Source organism: Grammomys surdaster, unplaced genomic scaffold (assembly GCF_004785775.1).
Source record: "Grammomys surdaster isolate TR1022 unplaced genomic scaffold, NIH_TR_1.0 149, whole genome shotgun sequence".
NCBI classification, from domain to species: Eukaryota; Metazoa; Chordata; class Mammalia; order Rodentia; family Muridae; genus Grammomys; species Grammomys surdaster.
The window spans coordinates 1617037-1618074 of record NW_021604607.1 but is presented as its reverse complement, the minus strand read 5'-3'; the positions used below and the strand labels follow the sequence as shown (position 1 = coordinate 1618074).

General features: G+C 48.4%; 1 protein-coding gene across 2 annotated transcripts in view; it reads right to left on the bottom strand.

The window, feature by feature from the left end:
* The window catches only part of Gtf2a1l (general transcription factor IIA subunit 1 like), a 52251-nt gene extending 51928 nt beyond the window's left edge, over window positions 1-323 (bottom strand). Inside the window, exon 1 of one of the 2 annotated variants that reach the window (XM_028765158.1) lies at window positions 262-323. In XM_028765158.1, the coding sequence (XP_028620991.1) occupies window positions 262-282 (21 nt within the window). In that variant the 5' untranslated portion in view covers window positions 283-323. The remainder of the gene's footprint in view (window positions 1-261) is intronic. The other variant, XM_028765159.1, reaches the window with a different exon arrangement.
* Window positions 324-1038: the final 715 nt, after the last annotated feature.

Below are 1038 nucleotides of genomic sequence, written 5' to 3'. Positions count from 1 at the left end.
AGAGAGAGAGAGAGAGAGAGAGAGACAGAGAGAGAGAGAGAAACAAACCCTGATCGAGGGTACCCTGCCTCTACGCGATTTCTCGGTTTCCTAACCTAGGTGAACTCAGTTGGAATAGGACGCACACTTTTTCAAATGGGATCAATCAGAGCCCCACGTGGCTGTCTTCTGTTTCCTGTAACCCATGGTGAAAAGTGGGTTCCCTATCAAAGTCTGCAACTTGTCGTGGAGGGTGTCAGCAAAGCCTACCCGCCTCCTTACCACCAGGTTGACGAAGGCCATTCCGGCAGCTCTGCGCCCAACCGTTTGCGCCTGCGTGGCAAAGAGCCACTAGGCTCGCTTTTGAACCGTGGGTGCTCGTTGCTGCGCAACCGCGAGGCCGCTGGGGGCGGAGCTGAGCAGGGCGGGACAAGAAAGAAGGTTAGTGGTTGGAGGGATGGAGTTTGGGCGTGGCTTGGGTGTGGTAAGGCTTCTAACCAGCTTTAGCAGACTGATGGGGTTGTGCAGCTTCATTCAGATCGATGGGGAATTTCATCTTTGAAGGATGTAGGCAAAAGGAAGAAGGCAGATGAATTATTCCTGCTTTTATCATGCCTCGCTAAACACCACTCACAGCTGCACTCCATGCTGCCATATAAAAGTGTGACAAGAGCCAAATTCTTCTGTAACTAACGGTTGAAGTGTGAACAAAAGCAGCAGCAACTTCATAAACACACTTGCTGCCAAATCTGACCCATGTGCTACAAAGAGAGTGGGGCTCTAGAAGCTTGTCCTCTGATCTTCATAGGAACACCTTTGCGAATGAGAACAGACAATCAGTCACGCATCAATGCGTATAAAAGAGATTAATACAAACAACTAAGGACTCATAAACGTAAACATCTCTGCCGAATCGGGGACTGACAACTAAAGGCACAGCATACGGTGACTTCAAAATGGTCTCTAGATAGTTCTGATGGGCATTAAAATGACATCCACTGTCCTAAGACACACTCAATCGTGGGGCCACATTAAAATTACCTGAAGGTTTTTTTTTTT